Source organism: Camelus bactrianus, chromosome 3 (assembly GCF_048773025.1).
Source record: "Camelus bactrianus isolate YW-2024 breed Bactrian camel chromosome 3, ASM4877302v1, whole genome shotgun sequence".
Lineage (NCBI taxonomy): Eukaryota > Metazoa > Chordata > Mammalia > Artiodactyla > Camelidae > Camelus > Camelus bactrianus.
In genome coordinates, this window is record NC_133541.1 from 46,329,401 (window position 1) to 46,354,184 (window position 24,784).

Consider the following 24,784-nt stretch of genomic DNA (forward strand, 5'->3'; position numbering starts at 1 on the left):
GACTTGTATAACAGGCATTAGGCCAAGATGAGATTAACAATTTATTTGGAGGAAGGGAGTAGGAAATCTTTTTAATTTAGAGGTGAAAAGATCATCAGTTGGGCTAAGTACAGGTTATCCAATTTAGCTCCAGATTTATGAAGAATTACTGAAATCTCTTCTTTGCCTTCAAGGACTTCTGTGTCCTGTTTTCCCCTATATCCCTCTACCCTTAGGGCAAAAAGAAACAAATCAAAACATAACCAGCAACTCTAAAAAGTAATTTAAACATATAGCCAGACAACCCTTATCTTGCCTGGGGATTCTATAGATTCTGATAGGGTTTTGGAAGGATTTTGTTCCCTGCCGGTTCTTGAGAAGAGCAGCCTGAGCACCACAGACACACTTGCTGGCCAGTGCTTGGACACTACAGTATCTTTTTGTGGCTGGCTTGAGTATCTTGAAACCTCCATTGTTTGCTTTAACATTTTTTCAAGTTAATTTGGGGGGGGGGGTAGGTAGGTTCTCCCTTCCTATTACCTGTCACACATTTACCTGCTTCTTGCCTGAAAAAGAGACTAGATTATGATGTTCCCAACGATGATTTTCTTTGATTTTGTTCTGCTTGGAATTCACTTAGCCTCTTAGATATGTGGATTGATACCCTTCATCAGTTTTTTGGGAAAGCCCTTGGTTATTATCTATTCAGTAATATCTACTACCTTATTTTCTCTCCTCTCCTCCTAGGATTCCATTTGTGCCTATATTAGGCAGTTTGATGTTATCCCAAAGATCTTAGATACTCTTTTTCATTTTTGTTCTGTTTTTGTTTTATGCTTTATTCTTTTGGTGACTCATTTTGGATATTTCTTTTAATTTCTTTCTTTCTTTTTGTTTTACTCTTTTTTTTTTTTTTAAATGAAGATATTGGGGATTGAATCTAGGACCTGGTGCATGCTAAGCATGCTGTCTACCATTGAGCTATACCCTCCCTCCAGTTTCTATGGTTTTGACCTAAATTTTGCTTATTCTTTCTTTTACTTTGTTCAGTCAGCTTGTAAATTCATTTTATTCTGGTATCTTTCAGTCCGACTTTTCCTTTTGTTCTTTATTATTACAGTTTGTCTCTCTAGTGAAACTTCCAATGTCCTCATTCATGTTGTCACACACGTTTGCCACAGTATCCTTTTGCCTAGTTATTTTTGTGTCTTTGATAACATCAGGATCTTGGCTATCTCTGCATCTGTTTGTATTGCCTGTTTCTTTTCTTGACCATGCGTCATGAGAGTACCCATACCTGGTTCAAGTAGAGAGCAGAATGACTCAGCACCCCGACTCAACTGGTACAACATAAAAGAGACCCATCTCTTTCTGGAGCTAAATATTATTTACATCAGTCCCTACTGTTCTTTCAATTAAAATGCTTGGCACCCACCTAAAATTATAAACACAAGAAGAAGCAGTGTCTCCTGTTTCTGAGGCTTCCTCTTCGACTTGGGATGTAGACAATGACAAGAGCATTGCTGTTACCTTCACAATCAAAGCAAGGTGTGTAAGCCACAAAATCATACTTTAAAATAATTTCAAAAGCTAAAGGCCTACATAAACCTAAAAAAAAAACCTGAATGCACAAGTGATAAACTCTTTTGAAAATTTTTGGGGGGGGTAATTAAGTTTATTTATTTAATTATTATTTTTAATGGAGGTCCTGGGGATTGAACCCAGGACCTTGTGCATGCTAAGCACACACTCTACCACTGAGCTATACCTATCCCCACCCTGAGTGATAAACTCTTGAAGGAAAAGGCCCATGGCTAGCTCCCAATCTTAGTGGAATGGCGGGAGGAGAAGGACCCTGCCATGGCTGGGAAGAGGGGAACAAGCCAAATTGATAATATACTTTGCGTTTCTAGCTTTTCTTTCACGTCTTCATTCATGTCATTGAGAGTAACGGTCTCCTGTGACTGTCTGCTTCCTGAGTGGAAGTGGAAGTCTCAAAAATAGAAGCTTTGTCCAAGGAGATGAGGGAATGTGCCAGTAGGGAGAAGAGAGCAAAGGGAAGCCTTAACGTTCATAAACAGGGCTTAGTTCAGCTCTTCTGTAGCTGTTGTAGACACATGGCTGTGGTGACAGTCCTTGTTTTCTGGGTTTGTCTTTCACATTAATCATATATCTGTGCTTCAGTAGTCATGTAATTTTTTTTGTATATATATTTTTTTATTGAAGTATAGTCAGTTTACAGTGTTGTGTCAGTTTGTGGTGTACAGCATAATGCTTCGGTCATACATGAACAAACATACATTCATTTTCATATTTCCCTTCACTATGAGTTACCACAAGATACTGAATGTATCTCCCTGCGTTATATAGTATGAACTTGTTGTTTATCTATTTTATATATATATAATTAGTATCTGCAAATCTTGAATTCCCAATCTATCCCTTCCCACCCTCTTCCCCCCATGGTAACCACAAGTTTGTTTTCTATGTCTGTGAATCTGTTTCTATTTTGTAAATAAGATCATTTGTCTTTTTTGTCATGTAGTTTTATGCTTGGAGTTTATTTCTTTAGTGATTGGGTCACTGTTGTGCACAAGGGATTTGTTTATGAAGCTCTTGTTTTCAGTCTTCTCTCGGATTTGTTGTGCAGCCTTTCAAGGTGTCCTAGGAGACACTTGGTTGAATTATGGTGCAGGGCACCTACCTCTTTCATCAGATTGCAGTACCAGACTGAGAAATCCAGAGTTACTAAGTGCAGTAACTGGGGTATCACATGGCAGTAATTTGGTCTCTGCTTTTCTTACAGTCATCCTATCATTGTACTAAAGACTCAGTTAAATCTACATTTCTCAAAGCATGTCTGTGTACGTGCCTGAGTAGCGTTTTCCCCAACATGTCCCATGGTCCCATTAATTTGGGGAACACCGCAGACCATGCCTTCTGTGCTTGTTAAATGAAATGCTAATAATTGTGAAAATCTTGCTAGAAGTAAATTCTCTGAACTATATTCAATTAGGTGTTTCTCAGACTTACTTGAATATAGACCCTTTCGCCAAGGGCATTGAAGTTTTTCTTATCACCACCCCCTAGCAAAGTTCTTTGGGGATTGTTGGGTTAAATGGACCCTGTTGCTCTTTATTTCAAGGAATATGAATAATTCATATTGGCTGCCACTCTCTACACCTGGGAAACATCTTCCCCCACTGCTTTCTGCCAAGGAAGCTTGCATTTTGGGAGGAAGGAAGAGCTCAAATCCTATCAGATTACAGCATTATACGTAGGGCCTCTTAATTACAGCAGTGTTAATGTTGTTGGGTTCTGCCATCGTAGACAGCCTCACTTGTCCAAGGACTGTCCTAGTTGGCTAGTCCAGGAAAATAAGCTGGGTCAGCTGTCATATCCCCTCAAATGAAAAAAGACAGCTAGCTGCCCAGGCTGCAATTGGAAGGAAAGGTCAATCAATATATTACCTTTCCTTCTATGTGCGCCTTGCCTGCAGGCTGAGCTGTGCCTTCTCATAGTGGTGGTAATCTCTTCTGCTAAATTTTATTTTAACCTTGCAAATAGGTGAAAGGAAGGGCACAGTTAATAACATCTTCTCTCCAACACCTCTGAGCATATTATTTGGGCCACTCTTCCTCCCCCAAGCCCCCCGCCCTGCAGAGTCCGCTTAGGTGGAGAGTTAATGCAAGGACCTGGTTTCACTTATGGTGAGAGCTCTGTCATGCCCTTGCGCAGACAGAATGCAAACATGTTTGTGCTTTTTGACAGGCACTGGGATCTATGTGGAATAGGGGTTTTTTTCCAAACATTTCTCAGTCAATATGTTGACTCTCCTTCACCGGCCATGCAGCGTGAAATGGTGCATCACCGATACTTGAAATAGGCTGCAACAGGAGGTAGGAATGGGGCATAGATTTTCTAACACAGCATGTTAGATGGAATGATTTTGTGTACTCTGAAGTGGAAAATTCAATCAGAATTTTCCACACTTTTTAGTTAAAGCAACACTGTTATTTATTGATGAAAGGTAGATGGAGAGAAAGAAAGAGTGAAAACGGAGGAGACGACAAATCTCGCATTATTCCTGGTCATGGTGAGAAATACTTTTTCTCTTGTAATTTAATGAAAGCTACATGAGATAGATAAAAAGGGTCTTCTTAAAAGATACACTATGGAATGCTTGGAACATATGCCAACTTGTTTAGCATGCGTATGGGTCAAAAGATAATCTGGCTTTTTGAGAAGTTTGTTTTTCATGGGATGGACTTCATGCTTGATAAAGGGCAGTTACAATGGCCCAGGTAATCTATTTGGGCTTAGTTTTAGTTCAGCAGAGCTCATCTGGAAAGCACCTGAGAGTATCAGTAAGAAATTGAAGGATAGATTCTCTAAGCTTTCATTCGAATAGACTATTTAAGTAAATCACTAGTTTTCATCTGTTGTTTGGTTCACAGAAGATACATCAGCATAACTACCTATTATGTAGATGAACATTTTATACTTTCAAATTGCAAAACCTGAGGGTTGCAATGTCAAATTTGTGAATGAATGTTTAAGATAAAATAATAACCTAATATTGTTAACCTGCTCAATGTGTGCCAGTCACTTTTCTAGGTACTTTATTTGTATTCTTTCATTTCATCTGCTCAACAACACTATAAGCTCTTATTATCGATAATTTCCAGTGAGGGAAGAAAGCCACAGAGAGGGTAAGTAGTTTGTACAAGGCCATCCTCCTGAGCCAGTCTCCTGAGCCACCCTGCCTGGCTGCCTCCCTGAGGCTCTGCCACCGTAACACCTTCATCCTCAAGGGCTGAAGGACATTTGGGTTAGCAGCTTAATTCAGTTAGCATATATCTTTTAGCCTTTAGGATTTTTGTATTTAGATTCCATCTTTAAGAGAGACATATAATCTCTTACATGTGGAATCTAAAAAAGAAGAAGAAGAAAAAGAAAAACTGAAGCAGAAAAAAGAAGAATGATGGTTACCTGGAGCCGAGGGTGGAACAACAGGAAAGATGTTTTATAAGGGGACGTACTTGGAACTAGTACATAAGTAAGTCCTGCAGACCTAACATGCAGTACAGTGATGGTAAGATCCAAAACTCTGTTATAAACATTAAGCTAGCTAAGAGACTAGATCTTAATTTTTCCCATGACTAGAAAAAAATGATAATTTTATGATGTGATAGAGGTGTTTGACACTGCATTGGCAAGCATATTGCAATAGCAGTGTATTAAATCAATGTTGCACACCTTAAACGTGCAGTGCTATATGTCGACTATGTCTCAGTAAGAAAAGAGACATGTACTTCTTTAACTGTCTGTTTCACTTCACTACTTTTTTTTCTTGATGTGTAATTCTATTCAGTGTAATTCAGGTTACTTCCTCTCTTTTTTTTACTAGCATCTGAAGTGACAGAACCATTTAAAAGTGTTAGTGCAAATTCATTAGTTTGTCTAAATAGTGTGGCTTTGAAAGATAGTTTAGGCTGCCTATAATTTTGGGTTCTTCCGTGTTCTAAAGTTGATCTCTTCCCTTTGTTCATACTGTGTTATAGTATCATCAGTTTTTACTGTTTTTTTGTTTAAACTTATTCTATAGACAGTGATTCCTGACTTAATTATCAATTTCCACTTTCCAAGGTGATACAGGATAATCCAGTATGAGAACTCAGAGCTTCTGTGTAATACAGGAATCGTATCAGTACAGCAAGGTCTAGTATGCTTTTGATTTTTAAAAGGAAGGACCTAATTAGTATAACAGAAACCAAAGTGGAAACCACCTAAGGTCACCCTTGAATTACAAATGGCAGCATTCCCATACGATACGGGGGAAACCTTTCTGCTCGGGAATTAATTTTTTCAGTTAACAAAAATAAGAGGCCACCTTATGAGAACTTTCTTAGGTCTCCAATTTAAATGTCCACCCCTGTTGGAGTGATCCAAAAATATCACAATCACACAAGGGATCATTTTGACTTTGAGAGAAAGGGTTCTGTCTTTGCAATGAGAATAGAGTTTAGTCTTTGGGAAGAAGCAGTTAAAACCCGAAAGCCTTTTATTGCTTTTGATGCTTGAAAAAAGGCAAAACTCCACTGCACTGTAATATTTTCTGCTAATTAACTGTCACAAATGTGATACCATTAAGTTTGGAGTCTCTTTGGTTAACTTCAAAGTCATTCACACACACTGTGCAGCCCTCCCAAATCTATTTTGGAGAAAGAACTGCATTTGACAGGTCTGTAATCAGTGTTTCCAAGGATTGTGTTCATCATAGAACCTAATCCTCATTTAAGGAACATTTGGTCACTTCTCTCTGGGTAACCAGCACCAGCCCTCCTAATGCTCAGAGTTGATGGTGTCAAGGTTGTCTTAATGCTTGGTGTGCCTTTGGATCAGTGTTTGGAAGCCAACTTGCGAACTTCAGTACTCTTTTTGGAGACTATCAGGAACGTATTTACCTGCAAATAACCAAAAAGGCAACTGATAGCAGCTTAAATAAGGATTTAGGGTTCCTTTCATAAAAATGTTTGTTGGTCGAGTGTTGAGGTCTAGTGCCGTATGGGAACAGGGTCATCAAGGCTACTTTGCTTTTGCTCTGCTCTCCTTAACGTGAGACCTCTGACTTTGGGCAAATTACAGCGTACCTTCTCCAAGGTTCAGTATCTCCATCAGAAAAAAAATGGTGGCCACCCTTCCTGTAATTGCAGGGTAGGGGTAAGGCTTAAATGAAATCCTGTAGAAGAAAGTGTATCGCACAGAGCCTGACACTCACTAGGTATCTTGCATCACAGCGGGAGCCCAGCAGTGCCAGTTTTCATAGTGGTGATGGAGGGGAAGGTGTGAAGTAGGAAACAGGGGATCCTACTTTAAGCTCTGTTCTTCAGTTTTGGGGTTCCCAGTTCCAGCACACTTTCAGCTGATGGAATTTGAAATCACACATTGGAAAAAATAACTTTAAAAAAGTCTGATTCTGTACCCTTTAACAAATAGAACCCATCATTTACTAAGTAAAATATATCCTTTACAAGGCAATTGTTTATTTTATTCTGTGACCTCTTTACAATAAATTTCAGTACCATTAAAGGCTTAAGACACATTATTGATTATTTGAATATGTATGTCATTAATCTTCCATCGCCCCCATACATTTTATATGTACATTTTAAGTGTTGTCTTTTGCATTTAGATGGAGAAGAGTGGTTTCAGAAGAAAGCAGACTTGTGGGTATTAGCTTCATATAGCACTTCAGGGGCTCCCTTGAGCTGATTTGCCTGTCAATTTCTACACTAAAATGGACTTTTAGAATAGTTACTGCCAGATAAACGACAAAGTGTCCTTAGTAAATAAAAGTGATTAATCTCAGCTGGATAAATTCACTGTCACCAGTCTCATCCAATTCTGTTTCCTGGTTCTATGAAAAGCCTTTTTCTTTTTTTATTAAGGTTGTCTGTAATTTTAATGGAATCTTTGAATTATTGTCTGATTTTTAAAAATTGGTTCATAAAAAGATATTGATTCTTTAAATTAGGAGTGGTTGAAATGTTGTTGATGGGCAAACTGGTCTCCTTTGATAGAACCTGGAAACCTTAGTCAAGAAAAATTCATCTTAAATCTGTGTTAGGATACACTTAAGAAAAAAAATCACGACTCTTAATGACTGACTCTGGGTTGGACAGTAATGTCGGTGTGGAAGCACAAGGGAACCAAAAGGTAAAAGTGGAAATCTATTAAGCTGGGTTCTTCCTAGTTGCTTAATTTTTATTGCCAGTCATTGATACTTATTTCTTTCTCAGGGCGTTTCCTTGGGTAATGTGAAGATTCTAAAATCAAATAAGGCTTTTGAACAGTGAAGATGTTTGCCACTGCTCTGTTGAAGAATCTTATAGATTGATAGTGATCCTAAGAGGTGTCTCATATCCACTATATTAACTAGCTTTTTAGAAGCTTATGAACATTGTAGCTTTTATTGATTCTTGGGAATTGTACCCAACAATAAGCAATAAAAGTCAATGGTAACTTTCTTCCCATATAGGGGTGTGCAGATCAATATTTTGAATTTACTGTAATTTGCTGGTAATGGATGGAAGACCTGAAAAAAATTGCGGAGCCTTGCAGGGCACAGCTGTGTGGTGTTGCCTTTTATTTGAGCTCACTGTAGGTCACAAGCTTTCCCAAGTAATAAGAAACGGAGTTAAGTGGCAGGGCTGCTGCACGTATTTATCGGGAGCCTTCATGAGTCTCTTCCAAGGGAAAAGAGAGAATCTCGAAACTTGTCTATGGTGACCTTAATTTTATAGTCCTGAAGGACCTCTAAAAGTACACTGTCAATTAAAATTTTAAATATCCAGCATTTGTGTTTGATCTCCTTCCGCTAAAGGAATTTTTCTACTGATCAGTAACAGGGTATGTGATTTCACTGAAGCCTGATTTGCTTGAAGTCTTCCAGTTGTTTCAGGGAACTCTGCCCAGGTTCTCCATTCAGAGAGGAGGAGCAGGTAGGCGTCCTCTGCCCTTGCTCTTTGATTTTACCCATTTCTCTCTCTATCAGGATCAGAGCTCTTCCCTTGTGCCCCAGGTGCTGCATCTGATGTGAGTGTCACACTTAAATAGTCCGGATTGACTGTCTAGGGTGCTCTCGAGTTCAGGAGCTGTGCTGCGTGCAGGGCACATGTTCCCACGAGTCTTCTCAACACCTTATGACAGATTGTAGTGTCCTCATCTTTTAGTTTAGAAAACAGAGTCTCACAGTAGTGAAGGATTTTTCAAGGATATTTTCCAAGGATATTTTCCAGCTCTGACTTATGTTAGAATATAGGTATTTCTGAATCTAGGTCTTGTTCATTTAAGCACTGTAAAGTACACAATTGGCTGAAATAAGGATTTTTTTTTTTAACATAAAGATTGCTTGATCTAATACATGTTTTCTTGTTTCCTCTGTTGAGAACTAATTTGATCAAAATGAGTTTCCTTAATTTCAAAAATGCCACACTTTTACTTGACGAAGCCTTTTGTTCTCTAAGAACAAAATGAGCCCATAAAATACAGTATGACTGTGGGCTGAAAGCTGCTAATTTTGAGGAAATAAATGCACTTCACTTAGTGTATAGTAAGCTCTCAATAAAGTAGAGGTGTTATTAATATAAATACTAGTTATGACTCAGCGTACCCTGCACGGAAGCGTGGAGACGTTGAGTTAGGAGGCAGATTTCCCTCACATAGTACTGAATTGGAAGGCAACATGTATATAAATATGAGGTTCCCAGACTCGATTTTTTGATGTCAAAGGTGTAACATGTTAGGAAGCATCAAAACCCATAGTAATTGGCTGGAAAGGAAGCTTGTTTCATTTGCTCATTTACTTGGGGTGCCCCGGTGATTTGACTTGTTACGCTTTCTCTGCTTTAAAAGGTCTGGGTTAAAAGTAACGTGTTCACAAGGCTTTGCTTCAAATAAAATCAGAGTCTATAAAAATAATTTAAGTGTGAAATTTGCTTAGAAAGAGCTGCAAAGCTGTGTTGTAATACTCTTTTCTGAGAGTTATTGCCAGTGTGTTACCAACTATGAATGCAATTTGATAGCCTACTCAAGGTGGGTCCGTAGGACAAACACACCACATCTTACTTGGTGATGAAAAATAATTAAACTGCTTTGGATTTAGACTGATGTGGATTCAAAGACAAGCTAAACCATTTACCTGCTCTGTGACCTTATGTAGCTCCTTAACTGGTCTGTGCTTCAGTTCTGTAAAATGGTAATAACAGTGAAGATGAAATGAGACAATGAACGTCACCACGCAGTACATGTTAGGGACTGTTCCTAGATGGATGAAGGCTGATGGGCTTAGTAAGGAAAAACAACTCTCATCAACTGTGTGAAAATTTTAAAGTGGAAAATGCATTTGTAATGAATGTTATTTAACTTTCATGCAGGAAAGACTTGGGATACCCGCCTTGGCTCTTACCTTATTTTGCAAATCTATCTCACAATCCTGCCCATTAGAGACCACAGGGTTTTTCCACCCCTTACTCACGTTCAGATTTCCATTATTTACCTTCCGAAAGGCCCTCTGTGCTTTTGGATGGCCCTCATTCCTGACCGCTGGATGGCGCCCACCCTTAGCTCCTACGGTTCTAAACTTTCCCAGAATTTAGGCATTTCTTCTTAATTGTTGATCCTATACATATATTTATCTCTTGAATCTGCCCCTCCTTTCTTTGCCTACTGCCTCTTCCTTGGTTCTGATGCTGGGCTATGCTTCCAAGACAATTGAATAAGCCTCTGAATTCTTTGCCCATTTGTCCTCCATAAGCTGTATGACATCCTGATACCAGAGTGATCCTTTTTTAACATGTAGATTTGATCATCTTATTCTCCTATGTAAAATGTTCTGTGAGTTCCCCATCACCTATAGGATGAAGACAGACTCTTCCAAAAACCTTCCATGATTCGCCCTGTCCCTGCCTCCATACTCATGTCCTGTTGGTTTTTCCTTTCTCGCCTCTGTTCTGGCCACTCCAGGTTTACTAAGAGCTGTGTCCTATTTCACTCCACCCTGCTTTGCTACATCCATTCCCTCTCCTGGAATGCCCCTCTCCTTGCCTCCTCCTCAGTCTGCCTAGCCAGCTCCCAAATGCTACTGAAGAAAGGCCAGGCTTGAGTATTAGCTCACTAGGGAATATCTGAATTGCAAGGAACAGAAAACACAGGTTAAACTGGTTTAAACAGTAAAGGAGATCGATTGGCTCATGTGACTGAGAAATCCAGGTACAGGCAAGACCAGATCCACTGTTTCAGAGATATCACCCAAGACCCAGTTTGTAGCTGTCTTTCTTCTCTGTCACCTTCTACCCTGCAGCTGTCATTAGCTTATTGAGGTAATTCTCCTTTCCTGCTAGCTTTTTCGGAAAAGGGAAGGAACACTTTCCCAGAAACCTGGAGCTAACGTTGTTTTGCATCTTGCTTTCCTGGATTGAATCAGATGCCCTCTTTTGAATGGATTACTTTGGCCCAGACAATGAACTTTGTCATTAGCTTAACTTGAACTAAGTCTTGAGGTTGAGAATGGTGTTACTTCCACCAGATTTTATTACCGTGAATAATGGGGAGCATCACTGGGCAGGAAAAAATTCTGACTCTCTTTAAAGAAAACTAATCACTCCCACCCTCAGGGCTCCTGCATGCTATGAAGAAACCTCTATTCCAGGCCCTGCCACACTGGATTTTACAGCAAGTAGAGTCCTTTATCCCAAGTGCCTGGCACAGCACTTGCTACATCAGCCTTTACTAAAAAGTATACAATTGAATTAAGGAATCCGATTTCGCTGGCTTTAATCACCGCATGTGCCCCTCATCCTCACCATGGGCAGAGGATTTTGCCTTCTGTGTTTCTGAAATTACAGAAATCCAAATAAATTGCTTCAGTTTTCCTTTGCTCCTCTTTAAAAGGTACTTGTTGATACCTGCACTTTTCTTCCTCTTTAGAGGAAAAATTGTCCTCTTTTGAAATTAAGGCCAACCCCCTCTGCTTGTGTACTCAGACCCCCTCTTTGTCTCTCACACAGCACTGTGTCCTGCTCCCTGGCCCTTTCAGAGTGCCAGAGTTGGAGCGCAGGGAAAATTGGGGCAGGATGATATAGGTTTCAGATTTTACTTCCACCATCTCCTGGCTTTGTGATCCTGGGTAATTGATCATCTCAGAGAACTACAAAGGGTCCTGCGAGACAGCCAGGTGAATTTGTTAGGAGATCACAAACTATCTCTCTTTTTTAATTGAACTGTAGTCAATTTACAATGTTGTGTTAGTTTCTGGCGTACAGCATAGTAATTCAGTTATACATATATACATATTCCCTTTCGTTATAGGTTATTACAAGTTATTGAATGTAGTTCCCTGGCTATACAGTAGGATCTTGTCATTTAGACTCTGTTTTTGATAGGATCTTATGAAACTCAGAGACAGACTCCCATAGTGTGACTCGGAAGCTTTATGTATGGAAAAAGCCTGCGAGGCGAATGCCAAGCCTTGAGGATGATGGCTGTTGATTTGGGTTCACGACAGAAAAAGCCGACCCCAGAAAGAAAGGAAGGCATTAACTACTTTCTCCTGTTTTTCAGAGGAAGTGAGTATGTGGTTGCAATGAGGTGAAACTTATATGAAAACCCAGCAGGCATTTTTGTGTGTACCTTTTATGGATTATTTTGTTGAACTTCACTACCACAAATAAACGTATTAAAGTACAGTATGGTTATATATACAAAAATAGAATGAAATAAAACCTACAAGAAAGGGGAAGTCCTTTAGGATCCTCCACCCATCTCCCGGCCTCAAGGCAGGATTTCAGTGGTGTTTGGCTGGTCGAATGGTTTAGATGTCCAAGCACATCTGTAGAGGTCTACCTTCTGCCTTTCCAGCTTTCCTCTCTAGGTGTTTGTGCAGAAAGTCATGTACCGCATGGGCAGCTCACTGGATTTTTCAAGGTGGTTTGAACATAAGCCCCTTTTGCCTGCTGCTCTGCTTCAGAACCAGGTCTTCATGGCAGATCTGGTTCTGTGGCGTGGACTTCTCTGTCCTGTGCTTCTGCCTTCACAAGTGACTTTCAGAAATGGGGCCAAAAGCATTACGTGACACAGGGCAGTCCCTGACTGAGCCTAATCCCTTAGCTAATGCCACGCTCTGTCATATAGGGAGAGTTCCGTTTGGAGTACACTGCTTGCCCTACGATACTGCCCACTCGCGTAGGAAATAACCAGAAACCTAACTTCCCTGCTGTAGTGACAGCTAGAAAGGTAGTATTCCAAAAAGGAAAAAAATCCAAAGGGAAACAATTTATGGAAACTAATAGTCCTTAAGGATACTTAACATTACCAACCTCCACCAAACAGCCTGCAAACCACTCTCTCCCCATCTCCAGGGTGGTGTTCAGACGCTGGTACTTGTCAGAGCTCCCTGGGTGACTGATGTGTAGCCAGGCTGCGTTCAGAACCACTGAATTATCTCATCCCCTTTTATTTTCTCTCCCCTGCTAGCATTTACTTATTCAAATTATGCTGCGTAATATACTTGAACCTGGTGATACCTCTCTTGTTGTGTATGTGTGTATGTGTGTTTCCCCAGTGGGGCTTTTCAATGTTTTGTTTTGTTTTTTGCTGTGTCTCTAACAGTGCCTGATATACTGCCTCATACCTCTCGGGTCTCAGAACTCCCCCCCTAATTAATGGTTTGTCAGTGCAGAGTAGTTGTAGTCACTCTTGATGACAGGGTGATGCCACCAATGACTAAGGAATGATGGTAATAGGGAAATACATGAACTTTAAATTGAATGGTTTCTGGAAAACAGTGGGGAAATGGTGGATGATAGACATTGCCGTTCTAAATGTTTGCAGGGTATTGTTTTTATTTTGTTTTTGTCTTGTTTTTGGAGGGATGGCAGGTTGCCAGCTTGCAAATCCTCTTCCTCTTTTTTTGGAGGACATCCCAGGGTATGAATCTGGGTAGACCTGGCCCCACCTCCCAATATGTTTGTGAAGGGAGCCAGTGTTTCTTGTTCCTGCTCCCTTGGGATCATGCTGCCACCCACGGTCCTGGGACACTCACAGGGACCCTGCCCGAGTGCTCAGGGGAAGGTGCAGGGATGGCTGAGAGATCTTTCCTGGAGGCTGAGCTCCACTTGTGTCCTAGCTGGGCTGTTCCCAGGTGTGGTCATGTTCTCTGGGGTAGAATTTCCTGGTTCCTGGTCACTTTCTATCCTTATCTGTGCAACCATCCTGTCACCTGTGTGAGAGCTGGTGTTTACCCAATAGTTTTTTTCACTCGCTAGCCTTGTTCAGTTTCTGTTGTTTGAAGAGCCCCAGGGGCTGCGTAGTTCAGCACATCATTTAACACCATGTAGCACAACTCTCCCCACTTGTAGATTTCCGGCAGCGTCGTATATACCTGTGCCTCTCCTTTTTCTGTCTGATCTCTCTTCTCGTATCTCTTCTAGCCTCCTACATGATGATGTCTCCAGCCCTGACCTCTATCCTGAACCCAGGTTCATTTGTCCAACCACCTGCTTAGAATTTTTTCTTTGGAATCTTTATAGACTTGCTTGATGTAACATATCCAGACAGAACTCCTCTTCCCTCAACCTCCATTTGCTCAGGCCAAAAGCTTTGACTCTTTCTTGTTTTCTCTTCTGTCTTCCACATCCAGTTCTTTTGTAAGTTCTGTAAAAAATCTCTCACAGATCTGAGTGCTTTTCACCATCTTCCGTGATGGTCCTACCCACAGTCTTCTCTCATTTGGACTATCCCTATAACTTTCTAAAATATTGGGATGAAAATATTGCCTTAAAATAAGCTTAGAATATTTAGAAATTTATTAGTTCATGCTTTTAATGCTGTAGCCTACACTGCCCCCACACACACGTCTTTCTCCCTACCTCTCTTCTCTTTTGAGAGAATTTAATTTTTTTAATCATCTTAGATTTATAGACAAGTTGCAAGATAGTTGAGAGAATTTCCACATATCCTTCCACCATTGTTGCCTAGTGTTAACATCTTATATAACCTTAATATACTTGTCAAAATCATGAAATTGACACTGATACGTCACTATTAGCTGAACTACACCCTTTATACAGAGATTCACCAGGTTTTCCACTACAGTCCTTTCTATGGTCCAGAGTCCAGTCTACAGTCCTGTACTAGGAAAGCATTTGGTCATCTTTTCTCCTTAGTCTTCTCTGATCTGTGACAGTTTCTCCATTGTTCCTTGTTTTTCACAACCCAGTTTTAAAGATGTTATGTAGAATGACTCAATTTGTATTTTCCTGATTTTTTTTTTTCATGATGAGGCTGGAGTTAAGGTTTTTAGGGAGAATGCCCCAGAGGTGAAGTCCCTTCTCAATGTATCATAGCAAGGGTATGAGGTGTCAGCACATGGCCAACCTTGATCGCGTGGTTGGTTAAGACGGTGTCTGTCAGGTTTCTCCACTGACAAGTTGCTGCTCTTCCCTTTCCCTGCTCCCTGGAAGGGAGTCTCTAAGTTCAGCCCACTCTCCAGGGGGAGAGAATTAAGCCCCACCTCTTGAAGGAGGGGATATCTACATATCCTGCTTGTAATATAATTCATGTGAATCTCCTTTCTCTTTTAAATCATAAACTGGTCCATCAGTTTAAGAGAATAGTTCAAAGATTTCCTAAACACATGTGGCATGTGTAGCCATGTCATTTTATTTGTGTTTGTATAGCTATTAAATACCTACTAAATAGTATATATTTTAAAAATTATCATTATGGAAATTGGCTTGTACATATTAAACATTACGGCTATTTCTCAATTGCCTTTATGAATGAAACAATGTTATTTTCTCCTTTTGAGGCCCAGTTTGGCCAGAAAAGGGACAGAATCATTTGTTAGGCTCTTTTCTTCCCAAACCCACAGAAATGCTCCTTCTAGATTTAAGTGTCCACAGTCTTATCAAGGAATTGCAAGAAGACAAACAGAGTTCTCAGACAGATAACTTTCCTTCACATTTATTTTCAATGTACACATTTGCTAGTTAGCAGTTTTAGAAAGGGGGGCCAAGGAGCTCATGATCTCAAGCAAGTAATAATACACAGCAATTCTAAAAAATATTAGAAGTCACTGAGAAATCAATATCAATAAAAGTAATTTAAAATTTTTAATATTCTTAAATACACTCTTAAGAATTTCTTTGCCCTGTGATAATTAATAATTACATGTTGTTTAGTTCAGATTGATGCTTCGTGCCCTTTCTTTTCTCCCCCTCCCTTCCTTTCTCTTTTATTACCTGATGCTGATCTTTTAGACATGTTCCAAATACGCTAAGCACAAGCTTTGGTTTATGACTTGGACCAATACCACATGTTTTATCTAATGATCTAAGTGTGTTTATCTGATAGTGACTTTATGCTGGCATTAAGAGAATAAGATGAGGACACACACACAGTACCACCAGCGCTGGGGCAGTCAGTGCCTTGATTGCTGCGCAGGTCCGTCCATCCGGTGCCGGTCGGTCAGTGCATGGTCCCCATGCGTCTGGGCAGCAGCCCCTCCTGGCTCTGTCTGCAATCACTTAGCCCTCCTGATACTTGCAGGCTTTTGCAGCCACTGTTCACAAGGTCTTGGCCACAGCACATTCATTTCTCTCACTTTATTACCATCGCATCTGATTCCAATTTGCTACCAAATTGAGTTTCCAGTTCCGAGCCTGACATTCAAGCCGTCAGGTGGATTAGCTCCTCAGCCTGGTTAGCGCTGACCCCGCAGGTCAGTTGACAGTGACCTCTTAAATGTCCCCGGCTCCTCATCTTGGAACCTCAGCTGCCAGCCCCAGGGAGCAGCAGGGCGGGGTTACCCACTGTAACCTTTCTTCTTGTTTAGGACTCATCATTCTAGACCTGTTGGAAAGACTTCTGATTAACAACAGACTTGGTTTTTATCCCTCATCTTGCTGTTTCAGCAGTTTTTTTCTCAGAGCAAAGCAGCCAGCTTATGGTCAGGGTATTTGGTGGAATATGATTGACTGAACTGTTTGAGGATCATTTATCTGGCCCTCCCCCTCTATGTCTTCTGAGTGATCTGTTTGCATACACAGTTGATCTGTTTGCATACACAGTTGAAATAACACCTGACTTAATATTTTTCCTATTATTAATGATAACACTTCAGGTATCCCTCCTTTTCTTTTGATGCTGCTGTGAGATCAACTTACTGGATAGCAGTATTTACTTACTTGACTGAACTCTAGCCTTTTGCTATGTAGTGGGTCTCAGTAATTTCTTTCTAAAAGAAACCCTCTGGTGAATGATCACTTCTAGGGAGAGGTTTTTTGGTTGTGTTTTTTTTTTTTTTCTTTTTTTTTAACCTGAATACAAAACAAATTTCTCAGTGCTTGTCATATCCCAGGACACACATATAAAAAAATTACTCACTGGTTTATCTATTTACATTTCAGTACCCAAGGAAAACTGTCTTGATCAAAGACTTTTATCATTAGAAGCTTTAGTCAATGAAGGTATATTTATGTTTCAGCATCAGGGAGCCAAGTTCAGCAAACGCTGTAATTTCTTGGGGCTAATGAAGGATTAAAGAAAAACTCGAAACAAAACAAAACAAAAAAAATAAAGCCTTTCACCACTGAACCTTGCAACCCTTGGAAAGAAAATGTTAGCTCTTGAGAGAAGGAAGAAAATACTCTGTCCCTAAAATTGTTGTTTCTTCTTGGAATTAAACAGTGATGTGATTATTATAACTCTGTATCAAAGTATGTTTTCCGCTTAATAGCTAAGTTAAGTAATAGCTTTAAATAAGTTCTATTTAAAGCAGGATTATTCTCCTGCCTCACTGCTCTCAGGTCCATTTTCTGGGAGCTGGGCTGGAGTAAATTGCACGGTTTAGAAGATAGGAGGCCACAGGCCATGACAAACGTTTAAGAATCCAATAAAAATAGGGAACAGGAAAGGTGAGTTTGAAGCTGAAGGGGAAGTACCTTTCAAAAAATGATGCTGGAGCTCCTGGAAGACAAAAAATGAAATGGTAATTATGGGAATGAAAACCCAAATTGAGTCAGCCTTTTCGAATTTTGAGTTAAAATAGCCAGATGAATCATTGCTTCCTGTTCTTTAATTATTGTCATCAAGTAATCCTTGAGTTCCCTGGGCTTCTGAAAACTCCACTAGTGGGTGGAGGTATTTCTGTTAGCCTTTTTTGTTTGTTTGGCTTGTTTGCTTGGTTGTTTTTGTTTTTTGTTTTTCCATAGACTCTCCATAGAAAGATAGATAATGATCTTAATTTGAACTGAGTGTGAGAGCACCCTTTGAAACTATAAAGCGCTCTGTTAATTGTTGCTCTCTGGTTACCTTTTGAGAGGTTCATTAACCTACTTCAAAATAGCATAAATCATAAATCACATTTGTTTTAGGAAATAATACCAGAAGGAAACTTTTTGCTGTGTTTCTTTTATAAATTATAATCTTCAGTAGACACAGTGTTTTGAATGAGTTTACTTCTGTTGGGGGCAAATAGTCTGATTTAACTACCCTTTTCATTTCACCTCTCACTTAATTATAATCCTGCGAAATTTCTCCTCCTCCTTGTGTCCTTTTCCTCTTTGGATAAGTTCTTTGCTTCCTCAGGTTTTCCTTACCCTCAATTATAGGGGTCATGTAGTTCAACTCAGTCTCTGTCATTGCTTTGGGAGGATTGATGTCTTTTTTGCTCTGGAATTTAGGTAGACCGTGTTTGTACCTTAAACACAGTGTCTAAAGAGTACAGTGTAAGAAGGGATCCAGCATAAAATTATTACATTGAAATCTTTTCAGTTATAGAAAATGCCAAATCAAGCATAAGGAGAAGAATAACGTTTTATCTTAGCCACTCGGTGTCCTAGTGGTCTAAGGTTAATGTAGCATCTCACATATATGTTTTCTTTCTTCCTTTTGCAGAAGGAGCTGAGTCTTCCCAGAAGAGGAAGTTTGTAAGTAGCCTAATTTAGTTTCCTTATTGATTTATTTGTATTTTGGGATACAGTTGGTAATGTGATTATTCTCTGATGTGTTAGATTTTCAGTGGCCATCAGAAGATTAATGATAATCAGCTGAACTAAGAAAACAAAAAGCTCTGCATTTATTTGTAAATGTCAAATATTAATGACTTAAAGATAGCTCGAAGAAAGTTTCCAGGGTTTGTTCCTCATGGGCATTGTAAGCCAAAATACATATTTATTCCTGGGAGAACCTTAATTTAAACTTGAAAATTCTATTATGCAATCAAGCAAAACCATTATGTGGTCTGCAGATAGTTTAAATTGGTCTGCATAAAGAATTAGTGCTTATCTACATGGTATGGAAACCTGTGATTGATGTTTTATATTATGAATTTTATTCAGAGTAGATGATATATACGTTTGCATTTGAATTGATGAGGACTGCATTAGCTAAAGATTCTGTTAGATCTAGCCCTTACTGAACTGATAACATGTAACATTCATGTTAAAATAGCAAATTTGTGAACATTGACCTGATTTCTTTGTAGTGTTTCAGCCTTTTATTTTTAAAGGTAATTTATTTGCATAAATCATAGTATTTTCCCATTAACAAGATGCAGAATGAAATTAATTGCTTTTAATATTCTACTAAATTTAGGATAGATTTGTTACCAACTAATACTTTGTAAGGGCTGGTCCAGAAACATTTGGATTTGGTATCTGATTTATACTGAAGAATTTAGTGGCTAGGGCAATGTCCTTTTAAAAAATAAGTACAGTATTTAAGATAAATTCATGCAAATTTCAACTTGGGAGATTAGAAACATATATGGTGATTGTTGAAAGAATTCATTCTGTTGACAAAATTTTGGAAAATTTCATCCTTTGCATCTAGGAACCAAAACTTCATCAACCATGAACATTTCATTACTATCCATTCTAGTCTTTACTTTTTTAGTTGCCAGGGGGACACGGGGTCATTGTTCTTGGAGAATGAGCCTAAGTAAATTTTCACTAGCTTCCGGCTTACATCTCTGTGCACTAGAGGTTAATGGGCTAATAGTTTGCCATAGGAAATGCCTTTAGAATCAAAAACTTCCATTCTTCTGCATTATGATTAGGACTCTTTTGCCTAGACTTGGAAAAGTTCAGACTTTTTGAATATTTCCCATCATGATGAGAAATAAGAAAAAAGAAAAGCAGAAATGCCAGGATGCATGAAATTCCTTTATAGACAAAAATCTCTTTTCCCTCATAGTTTGGTTTAAAAATCATCCTAGGTTTGTCTTCCAAACTTTATTTTAAAATTTTAAAACTTCAGTCAGATCTTGCATTTAGCCTTTATAGTAGATGGTTCTTTTTTTTTTTTTCTGTTTGAGTTAGTATGTTTTCTATAAATTATTATGGTAATATTAATTAGCAAAATTGATTCCTCATATCTATTGAAGGGCCGTATCTCCTTTTGCACTTGGATAAGTCTCGATTCTGTTCATGTTAGCTGATAGCCATGAGTCAATGGGGGAATATATGGTAACGAAAGTATTTACATTTCTCTACTTGAGAACATGGAATTTTTAATGGAAAAAAAGGATGTTGGCAACAGTTTGTTGGGAGTCCATGCTCTGAATACTTAGTAAGAGAACAGAATTACATTTAAGCCAATTAAAATCCCCTCCTAATAAAAATCAATGGACCTATCAATCAGATGATGGGTATAAAGCATCGTATATATGTCATCATAAATCTACTTTTTTAAAGTGAATTTTGGAAAAAAATAATACTTCCAAGTAAAGCAAGCCGGAAATAAACATGCTGTGCTGAACTTTCTATTGCATACCAGTATTCCCAAAAGAATTAATTAATGACGTAGATGTCTGAGACATAATGCCACTCTGCGTTTTCAGTGACCATCGCAAAGAATGCCGGTCATTACTCTCCTCGTGCAGATTCTTTTATGACTTTGAGAAAAAGAAACTACTTATAAAATAAGTGCTCGAGTGATTTTAATACAGATCTAATGAAGAAAGGCTCCCATGTGTTTTTCTTGTGGATTGGTGCTAGCCGGCATAATGGTACCTGATCATTAAACCTGTTAACACTTGCTCAGTTTATGTACTGTGTAAATGCTTTCAAGTCTTTCAGTACCTTTTCTCAGAAAGATTGAGGATTTGATCCTGTTCTTCTGTTGCGTTGTCTTTCCATGTCAACAGTGAGCAACTGCACAATGTGATGCAGTTGTCTCTGATTCATTGTCTCTGGTTACCCAGCAAAGCGATTGTCGGAGGGGGTGTACCTTCAGGAAAGCTGTACTCGTGGAAGAAGACACCTGAATTTGTTGTATCTGCCACTTGTCATTTGAATGTCTTGCTGGGTAATATTTTTAAAATGTATTTTCATCATTTAGACACTTAGGAATTTATCAGATTTTTTAAAATTACTATTGTTTTAAGTAAGATTACATATAATTTTTATGCCTAGAATCATATGATAAAAACATATACTCTATATATATCAGTGAAAGCTTTCACAAATAAAAGAACACAGAAAGTAGGCTTTTCTTTTTAATACTAATTAACTGAAAGGGATAAAAAAGCATACTGTATTTTGTCTAGAAAATTCAGATCCCCACTAATTTGTGATTGGCAGTCATTTTTTTGTTTGTTGTTTTTTTTGAGGACTAACTTGAAGTCTGCATTTCATATGTGTTTAAGAGGTTGCGAAGACCATGGTTGTGGCTTTTTTTTTTTTTTTTTAATGGTACCAAAGGCAGCAGACAAGAGAGGTCAAGGAAACAGCTTTCCAAGCCAGATGTTACTAAATAACCAGGTGACCCCAGATCAGTTTTCCAGAGGCTTTTCTAGCTCTTTACAACTTCAGAGCCCCAGAGCCCACCTCTACTCCGGCTTTCTGTGTAGGCGGATGTGAGCTAGTTCTCTCCTTCTCCTTACAAAGAGTAGCCATTTGCCAAGGTTCTCGATCCCAGATTCTTCTATCACTTTCCTTCTCTTTCTTTTGGAACTGAAGTTGCCATACTCTCTACTCCCTTCCTCTCAGCTCCCTCTTAAAGTCTGTACATCCATTGAATACATCATGATACAGTCATCCAGTGAACTCCTGGGCAGCAGGTAGGATGAATGGACGAGGGTGGATGCATCAACAAGTATAATGATAAAAAAAATACAATTCTGAGCAAAAGCTAAAAGTAAACTCTAGACACAAGATGGCATTTATATTGTACGATTTCTAAAAACAGCGAATCTGCAGTTGTCCATATTTATAAAAGAGCTAATAGTGTTGTGGGTCCTTTAACTGTCTTTACAAACCTAGGTCCTAAAATGACACTTTGAAGGGGCAGAGCTCTCTAGGAGGTGTTTGTTTTCAGGCAGGGAAAGTGGAAAAAGGGTAAAAAGCCCACAGTGTGAGCTAATGGATGGTGCGGAGCAAAACCTAAGTGTCCCTAGCAGCTACTCTTTGATTTTAAAGGACCCCTTCGTGTTTTGTTAATTGCCCATGTAAACAGCTCTCCAGGACAGAGGGGGCTTCTTTTTTCATAAAATTCCCTAGAGAGAGGAGCAGGAAATTGGCTGGGGCCAGCTCTCTGGCCTCCTTCAATCTTGGTTTTTAATGATCTTTCAGATCCCCCTCCAGTCTGCCCCCTCACCCACTCAGAGAAGGAAACTGCATTATCTGTTCTTAGCAAGTAAATTATCCTTGCTACTTAAAATAGCCTTTCTTCTACATCCTTTAATCCTGAGCACAAGTGCACTGTTTCATGGAGCCCTGGAGTGCTGGGATCTGCGGAATTATCTGCAGTTATCACTTTATTTAGTAGAAACAGTGACTGATACTTGGTCTGTTTCTTGGCTTTGTTTTTTGGCCACACACATCCAGCAGCAGAAACTCAAAGCAGAAAGCAGCTCCTCCTGTGCACAGAGGGCCTGGAGAAGTATGTTTGTGCATGCTGAGGAATTGCTGGGAGTATCGAAATGATTAAAAGCCATTTAGGAGTTGTCTTGCTTATTTTAATTTCTTGATCAAGGCAGCAGTACTATTTCTCTCCATAGAGTTTTGTCCCTTCTCCATTCCCCCTTTGCTTTCATTATTATTCTGAAATGGCTGGGGTCTAGTAAGGCTGGCCACGGAATGAGTAGGGTAAGGTTCTGTCGGCTTGCAACAGTTTTAGATCTGCTGGGAGGTCCACCTCCTTATCCACAAAGAAGACAGGCATCCTAAACACACTTAACATCCCAGCCCTAGATATTTATTCAGTTGGCTCTTAAAGGTATTTTCTCTTCAGTGTTTTATTGAAATGCATGTACCTTTGGGCAAGGTGTCCCTGAACTGCTCTTAGCACAGCAGAAGATGAATCATTAATGGGATGTTTCTGGTGAACTGGCGAGGGACGAGACTACCAGATACGGGAGTTCTGTCAAGGACCATTTTGCCACATGTATAAATCAACAAATGGATGAAGAGGGTGATGAACTGACTTCACGTCTTTCTCATTTTGTCTCTCTTGGGCAGGGGCAGGAAAGGGTATTTAGGTATGAGGTGGAAGATGAGAGTGAGCAGCAGAGGGAGAGAGTGTTGTCAGAGTGGGTAGGACTACAGAGGCAGAGGACTCTGAAGGTTACTGGAAACTTCTGGGTGGAGCTGGACCTGCTCGACTTGGAAGAGTTTGTCTCACTGCAGATAAATTGGACTGGGTGCACTGGATTAGGATATTTCTTAGGCTGAAATTCTTCATTTTGAGCCAACACAGGAAATGACCTTCAGTGTAATTGGATAGGCTTGGGTTGATGTAATTGGCATATGTCGGTCTGTGTATTTTTTTTTAAAGAGAAGACATATTCAGGCCAGTTGTATTTCAGCCAAAACATACTGCCTTGACAAGCTGTTTAGAAAAGTAGTTTGAGTAAAATGAGGTTATTTCTAGAATGCAAAAGAGGGAATCACCTTGGTTTTTACAACTGAGTTGAATTAGATTTATGAGATTTTCAGCAAAGTGAGGACAACATTTTCTGAAAGAGGGAAAGGGCTTAATTTAGGCAAAATAAAGGACATGGGAGTACAAACCATATTTGGATAAATTTTAACATAAACTTAGTTTTCTTCTTAGGACTTCCTTCCCTCCAAGCCCCACAAATATCGAAGCAAGAATTTAAAATATCTATTGTCAAAGCCAAATGGAAGTCCAGTGTCATTTTGAATGTTAGAAAGCCAGAAACAAAACGAAGAAAAAATTGAGTGTTGCATCTGAATTAGCATTTAAAGTGGCATGTTTATATAAAAAGAGAATGCAGTAATATATCCTGAGAGTAAAAAGGATTTCAGACTGTGAAAGAATGTCAATTGCATTTATATATTCATCAAATAGCAGTTTGGTATTTGGTATGTATTCGCAGCATCCCTCATCCCACCTGCATTCATCTCTTGTGCAGTGGGTAAGGGAGGAGACCTGGGGGATGGAAACAATGTAGGATTGATCTTCTCACCTTTGAAAATTACTAGGAAGACCTTAGTGTTGCTCCCAGGCAAGGGAGGTTCCGTCACTTAGGGAGGTTCATTAAAATACATGTGCATTTCCAAACACACTTGGGAGTGCAAATCTGGATCTGCATGTACACATGCTGGGGAGGGAGGCAGAGGAAGCTGGCGGCTTGTGGACTTGGAGCCCATTTCTCACTGGGGATCTAAAATGCCACCCCCAGCTGGGAACTGCTGTTCTTGGGAGAGATTCAAGGTGCTGGTAGTGTCTGGATACCCAAAGCATGAGGGGAAGTTCTCTGCTTCATGCTTACTAAATGACGTTTTAGCAAACGCGAGTCAAACAGGAATTGGGAGTTTTTCAGGTGGCCCACGGAGCAAGGCGGGTGCCTATGCTCTCTCATTCAAAGACGCCTTCTCAAATCTGTTGCTCAATAGGCGTTTCAGAGCCACGCTGCCTGGGGTCAATCCTACTTCTGCCGTTTAACCAGCTGTGTGACCCGCAGATGGTTACTTAGCCTCCGTGTATCTTAAGTTTCCTCATCTGTAAAAATGGGTGTACTCTTCTATCCTGGAGTGTTTTGAGGATAAAATGAGTTAATACTTGTAAAACGTTTATAACAGTGCCTGGCATGCAGTAAGTTCTATGTAAGTGTTTTGTTAAAAATAATAATAACAATGGAATTAAACCCTCTTTCCCCTACTGCCATCACTTATTTTTGTCCTATAGAGTTAGGCAAAAGACTGCCAAGTAGGCTGAGGATGGTCCATTAAAGCCAGATCATTTTTGAGTAGTGTATTCTGGGGGCAGCTTTGTT

At 39.5% G+C, this 24,784-nt stretch overlaps 1 protein-coding gene across 8 annotated transcripts in view; it reads left to right on the forward strand.

Annotated features, from left to right (window-relative positions):
* Nucleotides 1-24,784, forward strand: part of MAST4 (microtubule associated serine/threonine kinase family member 4) — a 514,312-nt gene that overhangs the window by 252,007 nt on the left and 237,521 nt on the right. For all 8 annotated transcript variants that reach the window (XM_074359140.1, XM_074359156.1, XM_074359144.1 and 5 more), the window contains one exon: nucleotides 18,439-18,470. In XM_074359140.1, coding sequence (XP_074215241.1) covers nucleotides 18,439-18,470 — 32 coding nt within the window. The remainder of the gene's footprint in view (nucleotides 1-18,438; nucleotides 18,471-24,784) is intronic.